General features: G+C 43.2%; 1 protein-coding gene across 2 annotated transcripts in view; it reads left to right on the forward strand.

Annotated features, from left to right (window-relative positions):
• LOC115095337 (anoctamin-10-like) overlaps nt 1-23742 on the forward strand; it is a 79587-nt gene that overhangs the window by 15363 nt on the left and 40482 nt on the right. For both annotated transcript variants that reach the window (XM_029608866.1, XM_029608867.1), the window contains exons 2-4: nt 2104-2278; nt 10500-10673; nt 21526-21660. In XM_029608866.1, the coding sequence (XP_029464726.1) occupies nt 2134-2278; nt 10500-10673; nt 21526-21660 (454 nt within the window). In that variant the 5' untranslated portion in view covers nt 2104-2133. The remainder of the gene's footprint in view (nt 1-2103; nt 2279-10499; nt 10674-21525; nt 21661-23742) is intronic.

Below are 23742 nucleotides of genomic sequence, written 5' to 3' on the forward strand. Positions count from 1 at the left end.
AGCAGGCCCGCTGGCGCGCGGGGATTTACGTCTCCCTCCGGGAGGCGTAAATCCCCCGACAACGGTAAGGGGGGGGTGTAGACAGGGCCGGGTGGGTGGGTTAGGTAGGGGAAGGGAGGGTAAGGTGAGGGGAGGGCAAAGGAAAGTTCCCTCCGAGGCCACTCCGATTTCGGAGCGGCCTTGGAGGGAACGGGGGGAGGCAGCGCGGCTCGGCGCGCGCAGGCTATACAAAATCGATAGCCTTGCGCGCGCCGATCCAGGATTTTAGTGGATACGCGCGGCTCCGCGCGTATCCACTAAAATCCAGCGTACTTTTGCTTGAGTCTGATGCGCAAGCAAAAGTAGGCTGTTCGCGCGCCTCTTAAAATCTACCCCATAATGAATTGTGACTTTGAAAATGTACTTTAAGGGCATACTGGTTTGCAACAAACATACTGTCTGGAACAAGCTGTGCAAGTGTCATTTGTAATCCACACAAATCTGCTTACTTTTTAGGGAGCTGAATACTTTTGCAAGCCACTATGTATATATACTAGCTAAAAGAGCTTAGCGTTGCTCAGTTTGTCTGGTCCAAAAACAGATATACATTTTTTTAAATCGAACAAAAGTGACAATGATATATATTGTTGTAATTAATTAGGTAATTAACAGAAAGCATATAGAAACTGAGAGAACTTCTCTATAAACTACACTGACAGTATATTAGACATCTCTTGTTGCCGGCTACCACAGGATGGAGTCTCGTAACGGCTGAAGAAGCCTGCAGGATGGCTGCCACGAATCCTATCCCACGGTGGCAAAAGAAGGAGAGGGCTGCCACGGGATCCCATTCTGCAGCAGCCAAAGAAAGGAGAGGGCTGCCGTGGTCCCTATCCCACATCAGATGAAGAAGGGGTCTGGTGGTGTCTGAAGAAGAGCCCTGTGTGTATGTGTATTTGTGTTTTGGAGTGGGGAGCATGTATATATGTATGTGTGTGGGGGTGGAAGCCTGTGTGTGTGTGCCTATGTGTATGTGTGCCTGTGCCTGTCCGTTCCTGTGAGTGGAAGTGGAGAGACAAGGTTTTGCAGAGTACAATGGTACTTTTAGCTAAAAGTACCATTGTTGCTCAGGTTGTCTGGTTCACAATTGATATAAACATTCAAAACCCAACAAAAGTATCAGGAAAATTACCCTAACCACACCCCTTTTTTATTACGGGCACTATTTTTCGCAATTTTATAGCAAAATGATACATCTAGGGGGCATTATTTATTTATTTATTTATTTATTTATTTATTTATTTAAAATCTTTTCTATACTGTCGTTTAGTAGAATACCGTCACAACGGTTTACATATAGGCACATATAGTAAATTGGTCCAAGAAAGCAAAGAGGAAGGCGATCTATGATAGCCGTTAGGATAAACACAAAAATAGATGCCTGGATCTTTTTCAATTGTTTATTCAAACAGAGACTTGTTCACAATTCGCCCGACTCAGGCCGAGTTTCGCGGTTCAAAAGCCACTGCCTCAGGGGCTTCAACAATCCACAGTCGTAATTAGAACTTAGAGGTTAGATTCTCATCCAATATACAATCAATGATTGTCAACAATGCAAGAGTCAACTTTCACAGCAGTGCACAGCTTCAGGTCTCTGCTCATATTTGCCGCTGTGCCAGGGATCGCGCACCGGCAGTTGGCCGGCGTGCGCAACTTACTTCAGCCCTGGGCTGAAATAAGTTTTAAAACAAGACCCCCCCCCAAAAAAAAAAGGTAGGGGGGAAAGGGCGGGGGAGGTAGGGGAAGGGAAGGGTAGGTGGGGTGGGGGGTAGGGAACGGGGAAGGCAGCGCGGCTCGGCGCGTGCAAGGTGCACAATTGTGCACCCCCTTGCATGCGCTGACCCCCGATTTTATAACTTGGGCGTGCATGTGCGTGCAAGTTATAAAATCGGGCGTACATGTGTGCGTGCTGGGTAGTGCGCGCGCATGTACGCCGCGATCGCTCCTTTTAAAATCTACCCCATGTGTGAGGAGTGCTGCGGGTGCAATGTCATGGGCTGCCTTTGAGATGGTGGAAGGATAGTGCAAATGACTTTCCTCTCCTTGTCTTCCTCCCCTCTACAGGCCATCACAGTCCACAGCTGAAGAACGGCCATGAGCTCCTGGACACCAGTATCCTGCCAGTGCTGCCATACCCCTTCCATTCAGTCACTGGTGGCCATACAGCTGAGTTACCCTACCAAGGTTGAAACCAAGAGATGGCTCATGTCTAAGCTGGAGGGGCGCAAAAAGGATGGTGGTAAGCACAGGGATGGGGGGAGGGAATGTGCCCACTTTCCACAAAATCTCATCTTTCTGGCATTGGTGAGAGTTAATGTCTGTAGGATTATAGACAGTGCTGGGGAGGAGCCGGCTAATGCCGTGCATGTGGGCACCATCGATATAGGAAATGTGGGAGGGAGCTTCTGGAAGCCAAATTTAGGATTTTAGGTAGGAAGCTGAAATCCAGAACCTCCAAGGGTGGCATTCTCTGAAATGCTTCCTGTTCCACGTGCAGGTCCCCAGAGGCAGGCAGAGCTCCGGGGAACAGGGAACAGGGATTCGGTTTTGTAAAGAACTGAGGAAACCTTTGGGGGAGGGGGAGACTTTTCTGAAAGGACGGGCTCCATCTTAACCAGGGTGGAACCAGACTGCTGGCGCTAACCTTTAAAAAGGAGATGGAGCAGCTTCTAAACTAGAACAAGGGGGAAAGCCAACAGTCACTTAGCAGTGCATGGTTCGGAGGAATGAATCTTTGAAGGATACTAATAAAATAGGAAAGTTAGGGCATCCTAACAGAGAGGTTCCAATTGAAGCGAACATAGTCCATGTGCCTATATGTAAAAAAATCACCTGAGCTAAAGATTTCCAAATTATCCCAACTGAAAAGCAGGTTGTTAATACAAACAAAAAACACACTTTGAAATGTCTTTATGCCAATGCCAGAAGTTTAAAAAGTAAGATGGGAGAGTTAGAGTGTATAGCAGTGAATGATGAGATTGACATAATTGGCTTCTCTGAGACCTGGTGGAAGGAAGATAACCAATGGGACAGTGCTATATCAGGGTACAAATTATATTGCAATGATAGGGAGGATCAACTTGGTGGGGGTGTGGCATTTTATGTTCAGCAGGATATAGAGTCCAGCTGGATAAAGATCATACTAATTAAATGCTCAGTAGAATCTATATGGGTAGAAATCCCATGTGTGTCAGGTAAGAGTATAGTGATAGGAGTATACTACCGTCCACCTAGCCAAAATGGTCAGACAGATGATTAAATTCTAAGAGAAATCAGGGAAGCTAACCAATTTGGCAGTGCAATGGAGATTTAATGGGAGATTTAAATGACCCACAACTTAATAATAGGGAGTCAAAAGCAGTTACCCAAAATAGTCAACTGTAGTATCGAAGGGAACCAAAAAATCTTTTTAATACAAAAAGCCTAAATGAAGGTATCAGCAAGCCTGACGTTGTGTAACTCAACAGAAACCAACCGGTCTATTAATCCTTCACCTTCAAAAAATTGTTGCTATTTTTATTTTTATTTCAATCTTCTTCTTTATACTTTTTTCATTTTTGTAAAAATAAATGTCCCTGATCCTCAGAGCGTGTGACAGATAGACTCTTTAATATTATTTCAAAGAATAGCCCAACACAGCCAGTGTTTCGCAAAATGCTTCATCAGGGGCAAGCGAACAACATTATCCAGAGAGTCTTAACCTAAGAAAGGCAATATGACATTTTTATAATGATGTAAAAATCAATCATAGAAGGTAGAAAGTACTTTTCTCAATGTCTGAGGCTACCATCTCAAAATGGACACGGCGTCTCGAACGTCTCTTCACAGGAACAGAGGAACTGAAGCCGACGCTTACCCGAATCTCATCTGACATCACTAAAATACAAAAACATCAACGACGCTATGGGGTAGATTTTTTTAAAAAGTGCGATTGCGTACTTTTGTTTGCGCAGCAGGCGCAAACAAAAGTACACTGGATTTTATAAGATATGCGCATAGCCGCGCGTATCCTCTAAAATCCTGGATCGGCACGCGCAAGGCTGCCGATTTTGGGCAGCCTGCGCGCGCCGAGCCGCGCAGCCTGCCTCCGTTCCCTCCGAGGCCGCTCCGAAACTTCCTTTCACCTTCCCCTCCCTTCCCCTACCTAACCCACCCCCCCGGCCCTATCTAAACCCCCCCTTACCTTTGTCCCTAGATTTACGCCTGCGAGAAGCAGACGTAAATCTATGTGTGCCAGCGGACTGCTGGCGCACCGTCTTCCGACCCGGGGGCTGGTCCGGAGGCCTGGACCACGCCCCCGGGCCGGTGCCACGCCCCCGGTCCCGCCCCCGAAATGCCACGTCCCGCCCCCGAAATGTCCCGCCCCCGACACGCCCCCTTCAAAAAACCCGGGACCTACGCGCGTCCCGGGGCTCTGCGCGCGCCGGCGGCCTATGCAAAATAGGCGTGCCGGCGCGCAAGGCCCTGCTCGCGTAAATCTGGGCAGATTTACGCGAGCAGGGCTTTTAAAATCCGCCCGTATATACTTTGTTGTGCAATGGAGAATATTAGTACATCAGAGGAATGGAAAGCATTAAATGACCCCAATATTGACTGGATAAATGTAACATCAGGACCTGCTAGAGACATAAAGTTCCTGGATGGAATAAACGACTGCTTCATGGAGCAATTGGTTCAGGAACCAACAAGAAAGGGAGCTGTTTTAGATTTAATTTTTAGTGGAACGCAGGATTTGATGAGAGAGGTAAAGGTGATGGAGCCACTTGGCAATAGTGATCATAACACGATCAAAGTTGAACTAATGACTGGAAGGGGGACAATATGTAAATCTACAGCTCTAACAGTAAGTTTTCAAAAGGGAAACTTTGATAAAATGAGGAAAATAGTTAGAAAAAAATGAAAGGTGCAGCTGTAAAGGTTAAAAGTGTACAGCAGGCATGGAAATTGTTTAAAAATATAATCTTAGAAACGCAGTACTGATGTAGTCCATGCATTAAGAAAGGTGGAAGGAAGGCAAAATGATTGCTGGCATGGTTAAAAGGTGAGGTGAAAGAGGCTATTTTAGCCAAAAAATACATCCTTCAAAAATTGGAAGAAAGATCCATCTGAAGAAAATAGGAAAAAGCATAAGCATTGTCAAGTTAAGTGTAAAACATTGATAAGGCAGGCTAAGAGAGAATTTCAAATGAAGTTGGCCTTAGAGGCAAAAACTCATAATAAAAACTTTTAAAAAATATATCCGAAGCAAGAAACCTATGAGGGAGTCGGTTGGACCATTAGATGACCAAGGGGTTAAAGGTAGATTGACAAACTAAAGAGTAGCAAATCACCTGAACCGGACAGTATGCACCACAGGGTTCTGACGGAACTCAAAAATGAAATTTCAGGTCTATTAGTTAAAATTTGTAACCTATCATTAAAATCGTCCATTGTACCTGAAGACTAGAGGATGGCCAATGTAACCTCAATATTTAAAAAGGGCTCCAGGGGTGATCCAGGAAACTATAGACAAGTGAGCCTAACTTCAATGCCAGGAAAAATAGTGGAAACTATTCAAAAGATCAAATTCACAGAACATACAGAAAGACATGGTTTAATGGAACACAGCCAGCATGGATTTAACCAAGGGAAGTCTGCCTAACAAATCTGCTTCATTTTTTTGAAGGGGTTAATAAACATGTGGATAAAGGTGAGCCAGTAGATGTAGTGTATTTGGATTTTCAGAAGGCGTTTGACAAAGTCCCTCATGAGAGGCTTCTAAGAAAACTAAAAAATCATGGGATAGGAGGCGATGTCCTTTCATGGATTACAAACTGGTTAAAAGACAGGAAACAGAGAGTAGGATTTAAATGGTCAATTTTCTCAGTGGAAAAAGGTAAACAGTGGATTGCCAGGATCTGTACTTGGACCAATGTTTTTCAATATATTTATAAATGATCTAGAAAGGCATACGACGAGTGAGGTAATCAGATTTGCAGATGATACAAAATTATTCAGAGTAGTCAAATCAGAAGTATCTCTTGATAAATTGTAGGAGGAACTTGCAAGACTGGAAGATTGGGCATCCAAATGGCAGATGAAATTTAATGTGGATAAGTGCAAGGTGATGGATATAGGAAAAAATAACCTATGCTGTAGTTACACGATGTTAGGTTTCATAGTAGGTGCTACCACCAGGGAAAAAGATCTAGGCTTCATAGTGGATAATACATTGAAATCGTTTCTGGGAAAAAGAAAATTAGAAGATGACGAGATAACTAGGTTGTTTCTAGGATTACCTAAATCTCTGCTCTAAGAGAAATACCTGTAATGTCTCAAAGTTTTTTCCTTATGTTTAGGTATTAGTATAAAGAAGGAGTTTGTTGAATCCTTGGTTGTTGGATAATAAGAAACGATTGCAATATCCTTTGTATACTGTCTTACTGTATCCTGTAAAAATATGAAAAGTTCAATAAAAATTAAATTATAAAAAAAAAAAGAAATCATCGGTTCAGTGTGCTGTGGCAGTCAAAAAAGCAAACAGAATGTTGGGAATTATTAGAAAGGGAATGGTGAATAAAACGGAAAATGTCATAATGCCTCTGTATCGCTCCATGGTGAGACCGTAACTTGAGCACGGTTTACAATTCTGGTCGCCGCATCTAAAAAAAAAATATAGTTGCAGTAGAGAAGGTACAGAGAAGGGCAACCAAAATGATAAAGGGGATGGAACAGTCCCCCTATGGGGAAAGACTAAAGAGGTTAGGGCTGTTCAGCTTGGAGGAGATGTGACTGAGAGAGGATATGATAGAGGTCTTTAAGATCATGAGAGGTCTAGAACGGGTAAATGTGAATCGGTTATTTATTCTTTCGGATAATAGAAAGACTAGGGGGCACTCCATGAAGTTAGCAAGTAGCACATTTAAAACTAATTAGAGAAAATTCTTTTTCACTCAACGTACAATTAAGCTCTGGAATTTGCTGCCAGAGGTTGTGGTTAGTGCAGTTAGTGTAGCTGGGTTTAAAAAAATATTTGGATACATTCTTGGAGGAGAAGTTCATTAATTGCTATTAATCAAGTTGACTTAGGAAATTTCCACTGCTATTAGTAGCATGGGATCTACTTAGTGCTTGGGTACTTGACAGGTACTTGTAGCCTGGATTGGCCACTGTTGGAAATAGGATGCTGGGCTTGATGGACCCTTGGTCTGACCCAGTATGGCAAATTCTTATGTTCTTATCTGTGTCTATAGGTGTATTTGTGTTTGTAAAGCATCTGTGTGTGTCTGAATGTAGGTGTATGTATATATATATATATATATATATATATAAATAGATACATATGTGTGTGTGTGTGTGTTTTAGAAGTGTGTCATGTATATGAATGTAAGTATATATGTCTACAAATGTGCTTGTTTATATAGACAAAACAGGGGACATGACAGATAAAGACCTCAAAGCCTATCTAATCTGCTCATTTTTCATACATACTACAATTCAACATTTTTGTGAGCAACATGAGAGGATTGGTGGGAAAGGGTTGTCTTTTTGTGCCGGTGATACCAAAATCTACAATAGGGTAGACAGCCAGGAAGGCATGGAAAACATGAGAAGGGATCTAGTAAAGCTTGAGGAGTGGTCTGACAGCTAAAAGATGCAGAGTAATGCATTTAGGATGCAAAAACCCAGGGGAAAAGTACAGTATTGGGATGAAATTCTTCTAAGCAAGTAATTGTATCTGATGATCTTAAGGTGGCCAAACAGGTGGATAAAGCAACGGTAAAAGCCAGAAAAATGCTTGGCTGCATAGGGAGAAGGATGGTCAGCAGAAAAAGGGAGGTGATGTTGCCTTGTATAGGTCCCTGGTGAGAGCTCATTTGGAATACTGTGTACAATTCTGGAGACTGCACCTTCACAAGGATATAAACAGGATGGAGTCAGTCCAGGGGGTGGCTACTAATATGGTGAGTGGTATTTGTTCTAAAGCATATGGGGATACACTTAAACAACTAAACATGTATACCTTAGAGGAAAAGCGAGATAGGGGAGATTTAATAGAGACATTTAAATATCTCAAAGATTTCCATGCATGGTAGGTGAGCCTCTTTCAATGGAAAAGAGGCTCTAGGTCATGAGATGAGGGTATAAGGGAGTAGACTCATGAGTAATCATAGGAAATATTTTTTTACAGAGAGGGTAGTGGATGCATGGAATGGTCTCTCAGTGGAGATGTTAGAGACAAAAATGGTATCTTAATTCAAGAAAGCATGGGATAAATTCAGAGGATCTCTGAGGGAGTGATGAGAATTGTAAAGCTAAATTTGTTGGGCTGATGGGCAGACTAGATAGTCCATATGGTCTTTTCTGCCAATATATTTCTGTAGTTCTAATACTGCAAATGTTGCTTGATCTCCAGAATTACCCTTCCTTCCCCACCACTCTCAGCTTGTCCCATGCTTTCTTGAGGTCCAATACTATTATGCCCACCACTTTTCTGTGAAGAAATGCATCCTTACATTACTCTTGAATCTATCTTCTCCAGCCTAATAAAATGTGTGTACATATATGTATGTGAAGAGGGGTCTGTAGGAATCCATACAACTGAGGTAGCAATGGGAAGGGCCGCACATTTGAAACTGTTCAGTAAAACAAAATCAACAGAGATGAACACTTAGTCCTCATTTAACGAAACAGTCACAAGCCTATTTCAATTATGAATTGTAGTATTATTGCTCCTATTTTCTAGGCCAGTGGTCCCCAACCCTGTCCTGGGGGCCCACCAGCCAGTCGGGTTTTCAAGATATCCACAATGAATATGCATGAGAGAAAATTTGCATGTACTGCCTCCATAACATGCAAATTTTCTCTCATGCATATTCATTGTGGATATCCTGAAAACCCAACTGGCTGGTAGGCCCCCAGGACAGGGTTGGGGACTACTGCACTAGGCCACCACAAAGTGACAACTGGTGTACCCAGGGCTTTGCTGTGTCAGCAACTCTGTTTAACATTTCCTGTCCCGGCATAAACTATAGAGTTTATGCCAGTGATATACAGTTCTTGGTCCCATACTCATCCTCCTGGCCTGACACTTTTAAGGTTGTAGTCCTATGTTTACAATGTCACTGGAAGCATACTGTTTAGTGTAAAAGTATGTTTCCAACATTATTCCAGGGAGCCGATAAGTGTATAGCTTGGGGGTGGTCATTGATCCTGGTCTATCACTAGTGCCATAGCTAAAGCAATGGTTAAATGCTCTTTTTTTCAAACTGTGTATGGTAAGAAGATTGTATTCATTGTTAGAGTCATAAGATTTCTGCACTGTCCTACAGGCCTTGATTTTGGTTGGGCTGGACGACTGTAATTCTCTGTATGTTGGGCTTCCAGCAAATGTGCTGCATCCACTTCAATTTATACAGAACACGGTAGCATGAATTTAATGGGCCCACGATTGCAGGATCATATAACTCCAGTATTACATGTGTTACATTGGTTGCCCATCATATGGAGGATCCAAGACAAGCTAGCCTCCGAGTGAACAAGCCTTCTCAATCGTTGAGATCCAAAGGAAAGTGCTTTGTTGAAGTTCCATCAATAAAGTTAGCACATTTGGATATTATGAGGCACACAGCATTTTCAGCTGCAGGTCCAATATTGTGGAGCTCATTACTGGAGCAGATTTGGGCCACCTAATGTGGCAAATCCTTTCAAAAGGCCCTGAAAACAAATTTATTTAAGATGATATTTGAAGAACATTCTGTCTAGGCATTAATATCCTGAGCACAATTAGTTCAGCAGATAAGGACTGGTTCTATGATATTCTTTTTATTGTTTATTTAACATTGCATATTGATTTTGGATTTTATGTATGTTGACGATTGTCTTCATCTCACACTGAGACAAGTGTGAGTTATAAATTTTAATAAATTAAAGTTTGAATTAATTCAGCAGGGCATTGATACAAGCTTCCTGGAGGTTTAAGGCACATTACCAATGACGACCCTCTTCCTCCTTACCACCAAGACATCTGTGTACTGAGTAGAGTGAGGGATACCCACCTGTTAAAATAACAGCATACAGCAAAACATCATTGGTTCTCAGACATATGCACATCACAACGGGATTACAGTTCAGCTCTTGGCAAGTTCATCCACCTAACTGGACCACATAATCCGTTCCCAGAATCTCAAAGTCATGCACGGAGTGTGCACACGCGTTTGTGGCACGGAGTCTGTCCTTCATTAATACACGATTGCCAGTACTGGAGCCAGGCCTCAGAGGCAGGAAGCTTCTTCCTCATGAACAATTTATTCCCAGTATCAAAGCCTATGTTTGAGACAGAGAGCTTCTCCCCAACAAATGTACTTAAACAGTGTAGTGGGTGTCAGCAGCTGAACTATTATAGGTCTCTCTCTCTCTCTCTTTGTTGCTATTGTGTTTTTACAATACATGCCCGGGATAACTAGATGCTGTTTCCACAGGTGCCTGCCTCCTGGTACACTCAGGTGAAGATGATGATGGCACGCTGATCCTCCTTTCTGCAACCCCTCACTCTCTCCTGCAAGCCACAGAAGTCCTGGGGCTGGCAAAACCTTCTAGTGATGGGACCATGATGGCATTCTCCTGTATCAACAAAGCAAGCTTCCCCAACTCAGGTGAGAAATGGGAAAACAGTCACCAGAGGGTAGAAGAAAAACAATGATCATGAGTACTGTACACCATGGAACCAGAGACAGCCACCTGCCAGGCCTCACTAGAACGCCATTTTAATTTTTCATTCTGTTCATCTGGGATCATAATCAGATAGAGGCAGAGGTTCTGTGATCATAATCTGCAAGTGCAGAAAGGCAACCCAGAACTTTGTGAAATCCCGAGTAAACATGGTCTGTGCCTGTGAATGGGATTTTGGCAATTTTGATCTAAAATCCCTCAAGAAAAAAAAAGAAAATAAGGGATAAAATAAAGTTTGCGATTCTGGGGGTAATTTTCAAAAGGATTTATGTACATAAACCCTGGATTTTGTGAGTAAATCACCTTTAGAAAATCAACTGCAGGCAGGGAAATATAAGCACAAAACTTGATCTTGCGTGTACAATTCCTTTCTTCTGTGGTATTATTATTATTATTATTTAGTTTTTATATACTGAAGTTTCATGAGAACATATCATATCGGTTTACAATAGTTAACAAATATTCATTTAAAAATATTTGCGTTTCCAAAATTAAAAGGAGAGAAGAAAATACAGAGTTTCATAATAAACTACTAAAACAAATAAAATAATAAAATAAATAGACAAAATTTAAACAATAAAGAGGCAGAACAGTAAGAGCAGAGATAAAATAATTAACTAAGTGCTTGTATTAAAGTTGAGTATAATCCTTAGGTTAAAGTTCTTGGAAGGCTTGATTGAATAGCCATGTTTTAATACCCTTTTTAAAATATTTTAATGTCAGATTCCAACCTTAGTTCCTGGGGTAGAGAGTTCCACAGCTGGGGCCCTGCAATGGAAATAGCCCTTCATCTGACGTTATTTAAATGACCAATTTTTGGAGAAGGTATGGGATATGAAAATGTAGTGTAGAGGTTAACCATCCTATCTTTTCATTATTTAAGATGATATCCCCCTCTGGGGATAGAAAAATACCTACAGTATTTGAATGTAAACCGGTGTGATATCTCAATTGAGATTGAATGTTGGTATATAAAAATAATAAATAAATAAATAGAGGGTTTTATGAATTAGCGATAGAACTTTATGCTGTGCCCTGTATTTAACAATGGAGGTCTTTCAGTTTTGGTGTAATTTGATCAGATCTTTTAGTTCCTGTTAGGAGTCTAGCTACTGAGTTCTGTAATAGTTGCAGTGCTCTTGTCACATTTGCTGGTAGACCTAAAAACAGTGAATTACAGTAATCTAATTTTGGGGCAGAGAAAGTATTTACATGCATCCTTTTTTAGGTCAATATTCAAAAGCCATTTAGACCAATAAGTTAAAAATTATCCATCTAAATGGCAAAACTGGCATATTCAGCCACTTATCCAGCTAAATTCTAGCCGCATAACTAGTTATCCGGCTAGAACTTTGCCAGGTAAGTGTGTGGGGGAGGCGCTTTGGGGGCAGGCAGGAGGTGATCCAGGGAGGTGCGGCGTTACCAACTATAGAATTATTTATTGCTGCTGTGTAAGCTTGCTAAGGGAGGAGAACCTCTACCAAGCCCAAACAGAAACGAAGCTGCGAGCAATGGCTGTGGCTCATCTCTTCCGGATTGGTTGCTGTTTCTGTGCACAGGAAAGCTGGAAGCAAAAAGTACAGCGAAAATAGTAATTAGGGCTTAAAGAAAGTCTTTCCAGCCAACAGAATCCCCCATGCAGTTCATAATTTGAGTTAAGAAGAGGCAACTGTCTGGCCCTGTTGATGCACAGCACAAGTCAAGGCCAGTGTTGCTGCTCCTGCAGCAAATGTGTCCTCATACCGACTAGGAAGCTGGGAGAGCTGATTGGGCCGTGAGAGAGAAGGAGCAGTAGAAATGGATGGAGCATGCAGGATCACACTGTTACTGCTGTGATGCTCATCGGGTTTGAGAGGGCTAGGATCAGTGAAGGAAAGAAGAAAAAGAAAGTAACGGGTCAAAAGCGGGGAGCTCTGCAGAGGAGCAAGGAGGATTATGTGCTTAGAGGTAGGGAATATAGATAGGAAGGATCAGGGCTAGACAAGCAGAAAGGAAGACTGGGAAAGCGAGAGAAGGATGGCGGGGGCCTCCAGGGAGGGGTGGAGAGGCGCAGAGGGCCTGCAAAGGGCAGGGGAAGGTGGAGAGAACTTATCGAAGGCCTTCGGTACTTTGGATTGATAAATGTAACGGAGGCTGCTTAGGCTTTATGGCTCTCCACAGCAATTGTCAATGTGATGCGAGAATTTCAGGATGGGGGTGACTGGTAGAGCTGCCGTGCCAAGAAACGTTGACTCGTTTGATATATGTCATGGCCTGAGACAAGGCTGCACCCTTGCTCCCACACTCTTTACCATTTTCTTAGCTGGTGTGCTTACTTACTCCTTAGTTTAGGAGTCTCCGTTGCTTCTGGAACGAACGCGCAAGGGACCGTTGGTTTCCCCTTACTAATGGAGTGTCCCATTTAAACTGAGGAGGCTCTGTATAGCAATAAGAGAGAGAAGTTTGGGTTTTGCTCCCCCATGTGGGAACAGGTAAATCCATGAGGACGACAAACAGGTAGCTGTTTATCGTCCTCATGGATTTTAGTTTGAATTCTGTCTCCTGCCTTCTAATTTATGGGAAAGGAGTAAGGAGGTTCCCATTTCGGGGTCAGCCACCGGTTGACTCGTTTTTCTACCTATGAAGATTGGTTTGGACTCTCTTGTGAGGATTCCCTGTGAGAGCCCACCCCCCTTGTTGAAGTGGGTTGGGGCATCCCTGGATTGAAGGCTGGATGAGGCGTAAGGAAGACCCTGCTTGGGCTATGTCTCCTAACAACCATACATAGTGACAGTGACCTGCTGCAGAGGAAGGATATTTCTGCATGAACTGTTTTGCGCTATCTCTTATGTTGGAGGCAATGAAGGTTTCTTCCACCCTTCCCGCTTCATGCGTACGTTTTCACGATTTTGGATTCAATTAATATTTTTCCTCTTGGAGCTGATAGCCCATGGTGCCTGGGAAGGGAGAAGTCCTTTTCATCCAGAAAGATAAGTGGAGTTGCAGATTCCATCGAGAGCAAGGGATCCCAGGAAAGTGCACTGAGCGGAGAAACAACATGAAGGTAGCAAGATCGTTGTTGCTATTGTGGGGAGGTTACTTAAAGGTGTGAGAAGTGCCCACCTGGAGTTGCCCAAGGAGCAGAAGGACTTCAGGAAAATACCTGGGAGAGTAAAGTACCCTCCAGGAGCTGCGTAAGGAGTAAAACGTATTCAAAGAGGATTTCTGGAAGAGTTTTAATTCTGTAAGTTCTGATTAAATATTGGGACAGTATTGAATATTCTGACCACCTCCAGTGGGAAGAGCAAAAAGGTAAGAAAGAAGAGTAAAACTGCTTTAATCTGTACAGATGAGGAAAGTTAGGAATTGAATGCCAGGAGTAATTCTGTGTAAATACAAAGCTTACACCAGATGCAGAGACTTTATTAAGAAGCGGAGTCACAAGTTTATTCTGTCTGTCTGCTGTTTCTTATTTATTGAGTTTGAGGAAGAAAACGAACCTAAGTTGTAAGTAATATCCAAACATCTAACCAAACTATCAGTAAAGAAACTGGAAACTGCAATATGTTTTTACTGGATGTGGAGACCGTATAAAGCTTGGCGCTGTGAACTAAGGATGGAAACAGGGCTGAGAAGCAGGGTATAAGCGCTGTGGTTCGTCCCCACATACTGGAACTCTTGGACTCAGACTGAAGCGAGCGGGTAGGGAGAAGGAGCTGAATAGAGACTTGGAGCAGTGGGGTGCAGAAAGGGTCCATCTCTACTTTTCTTTCTTTGTGCCCCTGAGTTCCAAGTAAAGGATCCGTCCCAGCCAGGGCTAACAAATGTAAAGTCATTTAACCTAGCTGGACTATGCGCCAGTTCCAAGGTGAGTGAAGAATGCATCCGAGAACGTCTCTTGGTTCATTCACGTATGGACATCCTCGAGATAACCAATTGCTTTCTGACAGTAGCAAATTTTGATAAATACTAGCAATAAATACTGTAGGTAATGATGCAATACCTGAAGGTTTCGTTGGTCAATACTTTTATATATTTGGGAAGCATAGTTTTTCTAGTAATAATAAGACCCCTTATAAAGATGTTGCATATTGCATTGCGTCAGCATCCAGAGCATTTGAAGGTTATCTTAACGGCTGTGGTATCAGCACAGCATCACTACAGCAGCTGAGTTGAAGGTCTACCACGCTGTAATGCTGACTGCACTTCTGCATTTCATAGAAACAGTAACCCTATATAGGTGACACGTTAAAAAGCTAACAAGCCTGAAACTGAGACACTTCCAGCAGCTTTCAGGAATTAACTGTCAAAATCACATTCCAAACACAGAGGTATTGTGAAGAGCTGGCATGTCCAGTGTTGAGATGCTTATAATAGCTGCATAGCTCAGATGCACAGGTCAGGTTGTCCATATGCCTGAGTATCTCAAAGATTCCTCTCTATGGTGAATCTTAGGAAGGTAAAAAGGAGATACGGCCATACACCCTCACCTACATTAATTTATGTGCCTACATGTAAACCGTTGCGATGGTATATGTCTTAGCGACGGTATAGAAACGATTTTAAATAAATAAATACAATTTTCGGTTTGGCTTGATTTTTTTGTTTTGAGGGGGAATTTGTTTTTATTCTCTTCATTTATGCCAACATTTTCAAAGGCCTTTGCGCGTAAAATATGGGGTTTATGCGCATGGCCGGGCCTTCTGCGTGCCGCGTGTATTTTAAAACGGGCCTGGCCACGTGTGCTATTATACGCTGTCCCGGGGAAGAGGGAGCTGGTAACCAGCCAGAGGAACAGTAAGTAGAAAAATAAAAATAATTGGGGTAGCTAGGTAGGTGTTAGGAGTCGGGGTGGAGAGGGGAAGGGGAAGGAAGATTAAGCATGGGATTAGGGAACTGGGGGAGGCCCATTTGCGTCGCCGCACATAGGTAAAATTTGCCCCCCCTGTGCGGACTGCTCGCACATGCGCATGTGGATTTTAAAATCTGGCCCGCATGTGCATGCAGCCATCTGATTTTATAACATGCGTGTAGAAGCGCTCGCTTGTGATAAAATTGGCGTGTCCGTGTGCTTGTGCCGGGAACTGCGCACATCCTCCTTTTAAAATCAATCCCTTAATGTTTTTTCGGTTCAGTTCATTTGCCAAATAAAAATTTTTTTTAAACAAATCAATAAAAAATAATATATATTTTACTTTTATATACTATATATATATATATATATTAGAGATGTGCAATCCTTTTTCCCGAATTAGGCAATGTCAACGAAATTGCCTAATTCGGAATGGTTCAGGAGAACTGAAAAACGATTGCATTTTTTCCGAAATTTCGGGAAAAATTCATTTTTGAGTTAGTGTGCGCTAACCCAAAAATTGGGGCCCCCGAAAAAAAAAAACCCGAACCATGGGAAAACCAAATTCCCGCAGGGGGCCCTGAATCGAAGGCCGACGCGAAATCTTTACTTGAAGCACATCTGTAATATATATATAGTATATTGGATCTAGGCTTTAAATAAAAATGATATGTGGGTACCTAAATGGTATGTCCATCAGAGAACCCTAAAAAAGGGTAAGTAATACCACTAATATGTTAAAAGATTTGAAAGATACTTAATGTAGCAAGCTTTATTATACACTGGCAAATAATATCAAAACTATTCAAAAGATAAAATTGGCACAATAACAGATATACATATATATGTATCACCTGTCCTAGTCAATCATTCCTCATTCACCACCACAGGGGATTATGCTGCGTTTAGCAAGCTGTTAATTAACAACAGCTGAAGTCTTGAGACTGAATTGGCAAAATCGACAGATAAAGTAGAATCAACAACAAGAGATCAATTTCTCTTCACTAAATACAGTTCATGGTTTCATCGCAAGAATAGTTCTGAACCATATTTTTCCCTGAAGGAGCCTTTTCCACGGCGAAACAGAGGCCTTTGTAGGGACAGAAAGAACACAGGATAAAGCAGAAGTATAACAGAGACTACACACAATACAGAACCCTCATTGGGACAACACTCCTGTGAAACAATCCTTTCTGTGGTTAAGGTGTCATCCATGTGACTCATTTACAATTCACTAAGCCCAGCTCTGTTGCAAGTGATTTATTGTTTCATTACTAGTACTCTGTACATATTTTGACAATTTTTTATGGAGATATCTGTATTCAGTATATAAGCATAACACTATAGAGAGTTTAGAAGGGGTGTGAATGAGGAATGATTGACTAGGACAGGTGATAAATATATATATATTTATTATTGTGCCAATTTTTCCAAATTTGCCAATTTTATCTTTTGAATAGTTTTGATATTATTTGCCAGTGTATAATAAATCTTGCTACATTAAGTATCTTTCAAATCTTTTAAAATATTAGTGGCAGCCTTGGCTGGCCTTCCAGGGGCACAAAACTGCTGCAAGTCAGGCCCTAACCTGGCCCAGGCCCAGCTCCAAGGCCTAGCCACAGGCTGGGCCCGTCACTTAGGCCTAGCCCAAGCCAGGCCCAGGGTCTAGTGCTGGGGCCTGCCCAGAGCAGGCCAGGACCAGGTCCTTCACAAGTGGCGAGACTGAGGAGCTCTCACCCCAGCCTCCTCTTGCCTCCTTCCTGGATCCAGCATTGAAGCGGGCAGGAGCATTACCCGTCAAAATAGTGCCGGTCGCACCGCTGGAAGATGCCGAAGTGACGTCACTTTGGTGCTGTCCCCAAGCAGATGGTGCCATTTTTAAAACGCCGAGACTTGGGCGGGAGTGACTGGGTAATATTGCTCCTGCCTATTTCAATGCTGGATCCAGGAAGGTGGTAAGAAAGGGCTGAAATAGGAGCTCCCTGGCCCTGCAACTTGTGAAGGGCCTGGCCCCAGCCTGCTCCAGCAGACCTCTGGGCTAGGCCAAGTTGCTGGTCCCAACCCAGGGCTGCAGCACTGAGCTGCTCTGGGCCCTTTACTTTTTAACGCAATGAATATGAAAATACCCCAAAATGTTTGCATATTTTCATCGGAGGCAGTTTTTTGGTTTGTTCCATTCAGAACAAACCAAAAATGGCCTCATTGATTGCATTTTTTGGCACAACCCTAAAAGGAAATGTGACAGAGGAGGTCAAAAGGACATTTTGAAAAGAAACTTGAAGAAAGCAAAGAGCAGCCTAGATAGCTGGGAAGAAGCTGCATAAGACAGGCTGAATGGAGATGTGTGGTGAACGATTCTATTCAGGTAGCTGGTGCACATAAGGAGGCAACGTATCAACAGCACAGTATCAAGAACTCCTCCAATTTCTTTTGCCCAATTGTCCCAGAGGCTTCATTTGAAAATGCTGAACTTGCTTCTCATCACCGAGCTAACAGGTTTTAAAATTCCCATAGCAATTGTGGCATTGTATTTATTTATTTGGACATTTTATATACTGTCGTTCCATATCAAGATCAGAACGGTTTACAAAAATAACATTCATAATTTTAAAACAAAAATTCACACAAAACGAATGAAATCATCCAATACAAATGCGATGGACAGACAAAGAGATGCCTCCTCCTACACATCCATTTACTTTACTTTAGGAAGACAACTTGTGACAGGATACTTCAATGTTCAGCTACTACTTCCACAAAAAAAAATAAAAAAAAATAGCAGTGGGCCCCAGACAGTCATGAAGCTGGCTGGGGTTTTTAAAAACCATGCAGGATTTTTTTCTGGCAGTACCACCAGGAAAGATACCACAACATGTGAAAGAATCTGAGGCTGTCATCTTAAAGGGCCTGAGTGACCCCCAAAGAATCTCCCCTCCTCCAGTATCGCCCAAATCCCGGGGCCAGAAGAAACCCATGAGGTGGCCAAAGTGGAAAAAAAAAAGCTTTAACAAATCCCAGAAAACCCCCCCCCCCCCAGCTGCTAGCCCAGCCCCCTCCCCCAAACCCTTCCCCTTTATGTAAAAAAAAAAAAATCCTTTCCCCTGGAGCACGCTCCCACCCCTGGTCCTTACTGAGCTAGTCTTGGTGATCCAGTGGGGACCTGAGCGGCCTCCAGGGTTGTGGGCCAGACGCTGCCATTTTCAAAATGGCTCCAGTCAGCTGATTTTTATGTTTTTGCCCCAGATCTTGATCAGCTAGCGTCATTTGGGTTGTAGTTTTACAAAGGTTGAAAATGCCTGCAGAGAAGAGACTGTTGAGACTTATTAACCAGACGGAGATGAGAAGGCTAACCTAAGTCTTGGGGCCTCCAAATCTTTGAATCTCCTGCAGAGATTTTTTTTTTTTTAATCTATAATCCCTGTTGAACTGGAGGGCTCTTACTGAAAAACCACTATTTGTATTTGGAACGTGGATTTAATTCCTCATCTTTCCAAACCCGGAATCAAGACAAGTTACAAATTCATGTGCAGTAGGTAGGTCCCTGCCCCAGAGAGCTCACAGTCTGAGGCAATAGGGGATGAAGGTCACAGGAAGCATCAACGGGAAATGCTGGGTCTCAAACCTGGCTTCCCTGTGTTCTCAGCTCTCTGCTCTAACCATTAGGTTCCTCCTCCATTCTTTTATTTTACTTCAAGATGGATTGTGTGTAAGGAAACTTTAAGACAGAAAATGTTTCATTTGTTTCTGAAATCAGCATTTTTTGAGGCTGCCTTGTTGCTTGGATGCTGAATGCATACAGGCGTGAGAAGGTAGGTAATAGGGTTGTGTCCAGGCTGTCTGTCGCCCACGTCTGTTTCTCCTATGAAAACAGAATCAGAACATTAGGTCATCCTGACATATTTTATATTTTCTGAAACTAGACAAAATGAGGATGTTGGGAATAGGTGACTGCTCGTTCCCTTGCAATATTATGTGACCTACACTTCCCCTTCAAGTGGAGCACTGTTTACTGAAAAATGCTTTACGTTCTCAAATTTCCTCCACTTAGGGAGGTTTTTATGGATAAATGCAACCCTGCAGCCAGATAAGCTTCCCACCATTGGACAATGGACAGCCTTTGCTGTGCTGAAAATGCCTGGATGATTTGCCTAGGTAAACCGTGAATAATGAACATGTGAATGTGGTCTGCAAAAGCCCCATAATATTCCTTTGCACAGGGATGTTGAAAACACCGTGGCAGTGAAGGCAAGTTTCTTCTTTTCAGCTGACGCCCACCACTAGGGTGGCCATGTGTCCTGTTTTTCTAGGGGACATCCGGAGGGATTTTTAAGAAACTCTACTATCTTCTACTTACGCATGAACAGGATGCACAGTTGTCCTGTTTTCAATTTGGCTATACCTACACAGGAAGAAAAATGAGATTGAATTTCATACATGGACAGAAAAAAAGGGGGACGCAGAAGATGCGGTGCATCGTCATCCCCTTACTCTTTCCCCCCTCTTCTGCCCTCTTCTGCCCTCTTCTTCCCTCTCCCTCTCTTTTATTTCCGATCCTTCCTGGTTCCTCTCCACTCTCCACTCCCCATCCCCATACACTCATGCACAGCTTCCTTTCCCCCTGCACCCTCTCATTTCTGTGTCCCTATGGATCTACCTTGCCATTTCTGATCCCCCTTAAATGAATCTCCTTCTCCCCTGCCAGGATGCTCTTCCTCTCCCCTTGCTCTTGCTTTCTCTCCTTCCCCTTGGATTCTTCTCCAGCTCTCCTCCCCTCCGTCTCCCCTTCCTCTCTGTTGCCGCCCTCCCAGGTTCCTCTCCATTTCTCCCTCCTCTCCTTCAGGTTCCTCTCCATTGATTGGAGCACAGTACTATTGGCAGAGCAGTGGCGGGCAAGCAGGGCCGGTGTTTGGGTTGTAGGGTGAGCAGAATGATTGCCTAAGGACACCATGCGGCAAGAGGCATCACCAGCCTGGGGGGGTCTCCACTAGCACCGTGCCGTGCGGATGGTGCATATTCAGGCAAGCAGGGTTAGTTAAGTAGCCGTGCAATGCCGTATCCTGTGCCATGAAGACCCAGCCCAGAACTGGCTCCAGCAGGAGATCGGGATGTACAGGCAGGAGGGAGCCCATGATGCTGCTGTCACTGTTCTCTTTCCCCTCTGTGCCAACCCTGCCAGCAAGTTCAAAGCTCATGGGACACCACTTCCTGGGCATCACACGATCAGCATACTTTGCAGGGTTAGCGCAGCTGGGGATGAACAGTGGCAGCAGCTGTGCCGCTAAACAGGTGGAAGGTGGGAGGAAGAGGCATATGCGGTGGTTGGAGTGGGGAAAGGTAAGAGGCAGATGTTGGGAGAGAGGAAGAGAAAGGCAGGAGGCAGATGCTGGGGATTGGGGAGAGGGTTAAGAGACAAAGGAGAGGATACTGGGGATGGGGGGGGGCAGTTTAAGAGACGGGGTGGATGCTGAGGATGGGGGAAGTAAGTGGCAGGGAGAGGATGTTGAGGGAAGGAGGCAGGGGGGGGCAGATGTTGGGGGAGGAGGTAAGGACAGGAGAGAGGATGCTTGGGAAAGAGAATAAGAGGCAAGCGAGAGGGAGAAGAGATAGGGGTGGGTGCTGGGGGAGAAGGTGAGGAGGCAGGGGTGGATGCAGGGGGAGGAAGTCCTCAGACTTAAAACACAATTGGTTCCTGAAAACGGCGCTGTAAGTTGATTGTCCCATAAGTACAGCCTTATAAATGGGGGTTTGGTTCCAACACCAAGGCCCAATATGTTATTTTCACCCAAATAACCTGGAATTTAGTATCATATAATAGTATTGTAAAAAGCATAGACACATTATAAAGCATTACATTTGTTATATGTCTGAAGAGGAAAGTGCCATGGCATACCTACCTATAGGACATTGCATTGATAACTATGCAAAATAACGCCTTCTATTTACAGATAAACCAGAGGCATTCCTGACACTGGCTGAGCGCCAGCTCCTGGTGAAATATGCCACAGACAGTGCCAAAGTGCTACAAGAGACACCTGTCCCTGGCTACCCTGAGCGGAGACTCTACCCAGGACAACCCATTGGTAACGTTCATTGCAACAGTCACATGTCCAGGCCATAGGCACTGTGAGCAAGAGGAGTCTCACTGTCAGTGGCTGAGCACCGGGGACACACACTCAGCTAGAAACGAATTAACAGATCACTCTGGTTCTTCCCTATAATACAACTTAATGAGGTTGATATTCGGTGGGTAATGGTAGGACAGCTATTTTGGCCAAGCAGACTTACTTGGCTATTTCTGAATATTGGCGCTTACTGGTTAAAGTTTATCCCCGCCTCTTTTTACCCAACTAAAATTTAGTCAGTAAACGGGGAGGAATTTTTAAATGCCACGTTTTGTCTAGATAACTTCAAAAGCTAGCCAAACACTTTTAAATATGTGACCAAGGCCAATATGACCATTAGGCCAACTAGGCCGTCGCCTACTACAGCGACATAATTTGGGTGCAGCATTGCAGCAGTGGCACATATGCTCTACTGGTGAGTGTCAGTGAGTGCCAGCCCACAACAAAAGCAGGAGAGGTGTATGGGTATCTACCCTAAGCTTTACACTATACAGCCCAGTGTTCCTGCTGCTCCCAGAGCCCTCAAAGGCATAGAAGTACAGATAGGTAAGAACAGCAGAGCACAGCAGTTGCATGTGTATTGCATGCAGGGTTGAAGTACCTTCTTCTGTTAGAGAAGCCACTGTGACTGGGTGGCACTGCCGATTGCTGAAGGCCCAAAGGAGGGATGAAGAAGAAGCGCTGCCTGTACTGGAGTCCAGAGGTGGGCTGGTGGAGAGCAGAGGGATAAAGGGTTGGATGCTGCTGGGGAATGAGTGAATGGAGAATGCTGTTGATGGGAGAAGAGAAGTCATTGAGTCAAACAGGATAAAAGTTCTGCAGGAAACAAAATGCACCATAGAATCCTTATGGAGAGAAATTCCATGCGAGAAGGGGAATAGAATAGCAGTGGAGGTAAACTTCCATCCACCTGGCCAGAATGAACAGACAGATGATGAAATGCTAACAGAGATAAGGGAAGCCAACAAAATTGGCAACACAGTAATAATGGGTGATTTCAATTACACTAGTATTGACTAGGTGAATGTCACATCGGGACATGCTAAGGAGATAAAGTTTCTAGATGAAATAAATGACTGCTTCATGGAGCAGCTGGCATAAGAACTGACAAAATAGGGAGCTATTTTAGACCTAATCCTTAGTAGAACACATGATTTAGTGTTGGGGGACACTTGGCAATAGTGATAATAACATGATCAAATTTGACTTGATAACTGGAGGAAGGACACTAAGGAAATCTACTACAATAGCATTTAACTTTCAAAAGGTTGACTGATAAAATGAGGAACATGGTTAGGAAAAAAATGAAAGAAGCAATTGCAGAGGCATGGACTCTGTTTAAAAATACCAGCTTGGAAGCCCAGACCAGATGTACTCCACACATTAAAAACAGGTGGAAGGAAGGCCAAAAGACTGCTGGCAAGGTTAAAAGATAAGGTAAGAGAGACTATTCTAGCCAAAAGATCATCTTTCAAAAACTGGAAAAGAGATCTGAATGAATAAAACAGGAAACCTTATAAGCATTGGCAAGCTAGATGCAAAGCATAGATAAAGAAGGCAAACACAGAATTTGAAAAGCAAAAACTCACAATAAAAACTTTTTCAGGTACATTCGAAGCAAAAAGCCTGCGAGGGAGTTAGTTGATCAAGTGGTAAAAGGGGCATTAAGAGAGGATAAGACTGTAGCAGAAAGACTAAATTAATTCTTTGCTTTGGTCGTAACTGAGGAAGATGTAAGGCATATATTCATGCCAAAAGTGATATTTAACATGATGATTCAGAGGAATTGAAGCAAATTGCTGTGAACCTGTAAGATATAATAGGGCAAATTGGCACACTAAAGAATAGTATATCATCTGGACCAAATGATATACATCTCAGAGTGAAAAATTGAAATTGCAGCCTATTACAGTAATAGTAATCTGTAACCTATCATTAAAATCAGCTATAGTACCTGAAGATTGGAGAGTGGCCAACATAACTCCAGATTTTAAAAAGGAATCCATGGGTGATCTAGGAAAGTAGAGATGGTGAACTTGA

Source organism: Rhinatrema bivittatum, chromosome 7 (genome assembly GCF_901001135.1).
Source record: "Rhinatrema bivittatum chromosome 7, aRhiBiv1.1, whole genome shotgun sequence".
Classification (NCBI taxonomy): domain Eukaryota; kingdom Metazoa; phylum Chordata; class Amphibia; order Gymnophiona; family Rhinatrematidae; genus Rhinatrema; species Rhinatrema bivittatum.